This window comes from Eurypyga helias, unplaced genomic scaffold, assembly GCF_000690775.1.
Source record: "Eurypyga helias isolate BGI_N326 unplaced genomic scaffold, ASM69077v1 scaffold40137, whole genome shotgun sequence".
NCBI classification, from domain to species: domain Eukaryota; kingdom Metazoa; phylum Chordata; class Aves; order Eurypygiformes; family Eurypygidae; genus Eurypyga; species Eurypyga helias.
Window position 1 is genome coordinate 1 of NW_010261809.1, and position 255 is coordinate 255.

Below are 255 nucleotides of genomic sequence, written 5' to 3' on the forward strand. Positions count from 1 at the left end.
CCGGGGGCAGCGGGGCTCCCAGGGGCCAGGGCGTTCGCTGTCCATGACTAGGGAGAAGCAGGGCTCAGCGGGGTGAGTTCCCTTTGTTCCGTCTGGGTGTCCGTAGGAGGCCGAAGACCTGGTCGTCGCAGATGTGTGGCACCAGTCAGGCCCTTGGTGCCCGGGCCTTTTGCTGGGTGGCCCGGGGGAGCGTCCCGGGGATCGTAATTGCAGCGGCGGGGGGGGGTGTGGGGGGGGGCGGGCGGGGCCCGGCCT

At 71.8% G+C, this 255-nt stretch overlaps 1 protein-coding gene across 1 annotated transcript in view; it reads left to right on the top strand.

The window, feature by feature from the left end:
• Positions 1-106: 106 nt before the first annotated feature.
• Positions 107-255, top strand: part of FYTTD1 (forty-two-three domain containing 1) — a gene marked incomplete at its 5' end in the record, with an annotated part of 11,948 nt that continues 11,799 nt past the window's right edge. The window contains one exon of the mRNA XM_010155500.1: positions 107-203. Within this exon, the coding sequence (XP_010153802.1) occupies positions 107-203 (97 nt within the window). The remainder of the gene's footprint in view (positions 204-255) is intronic.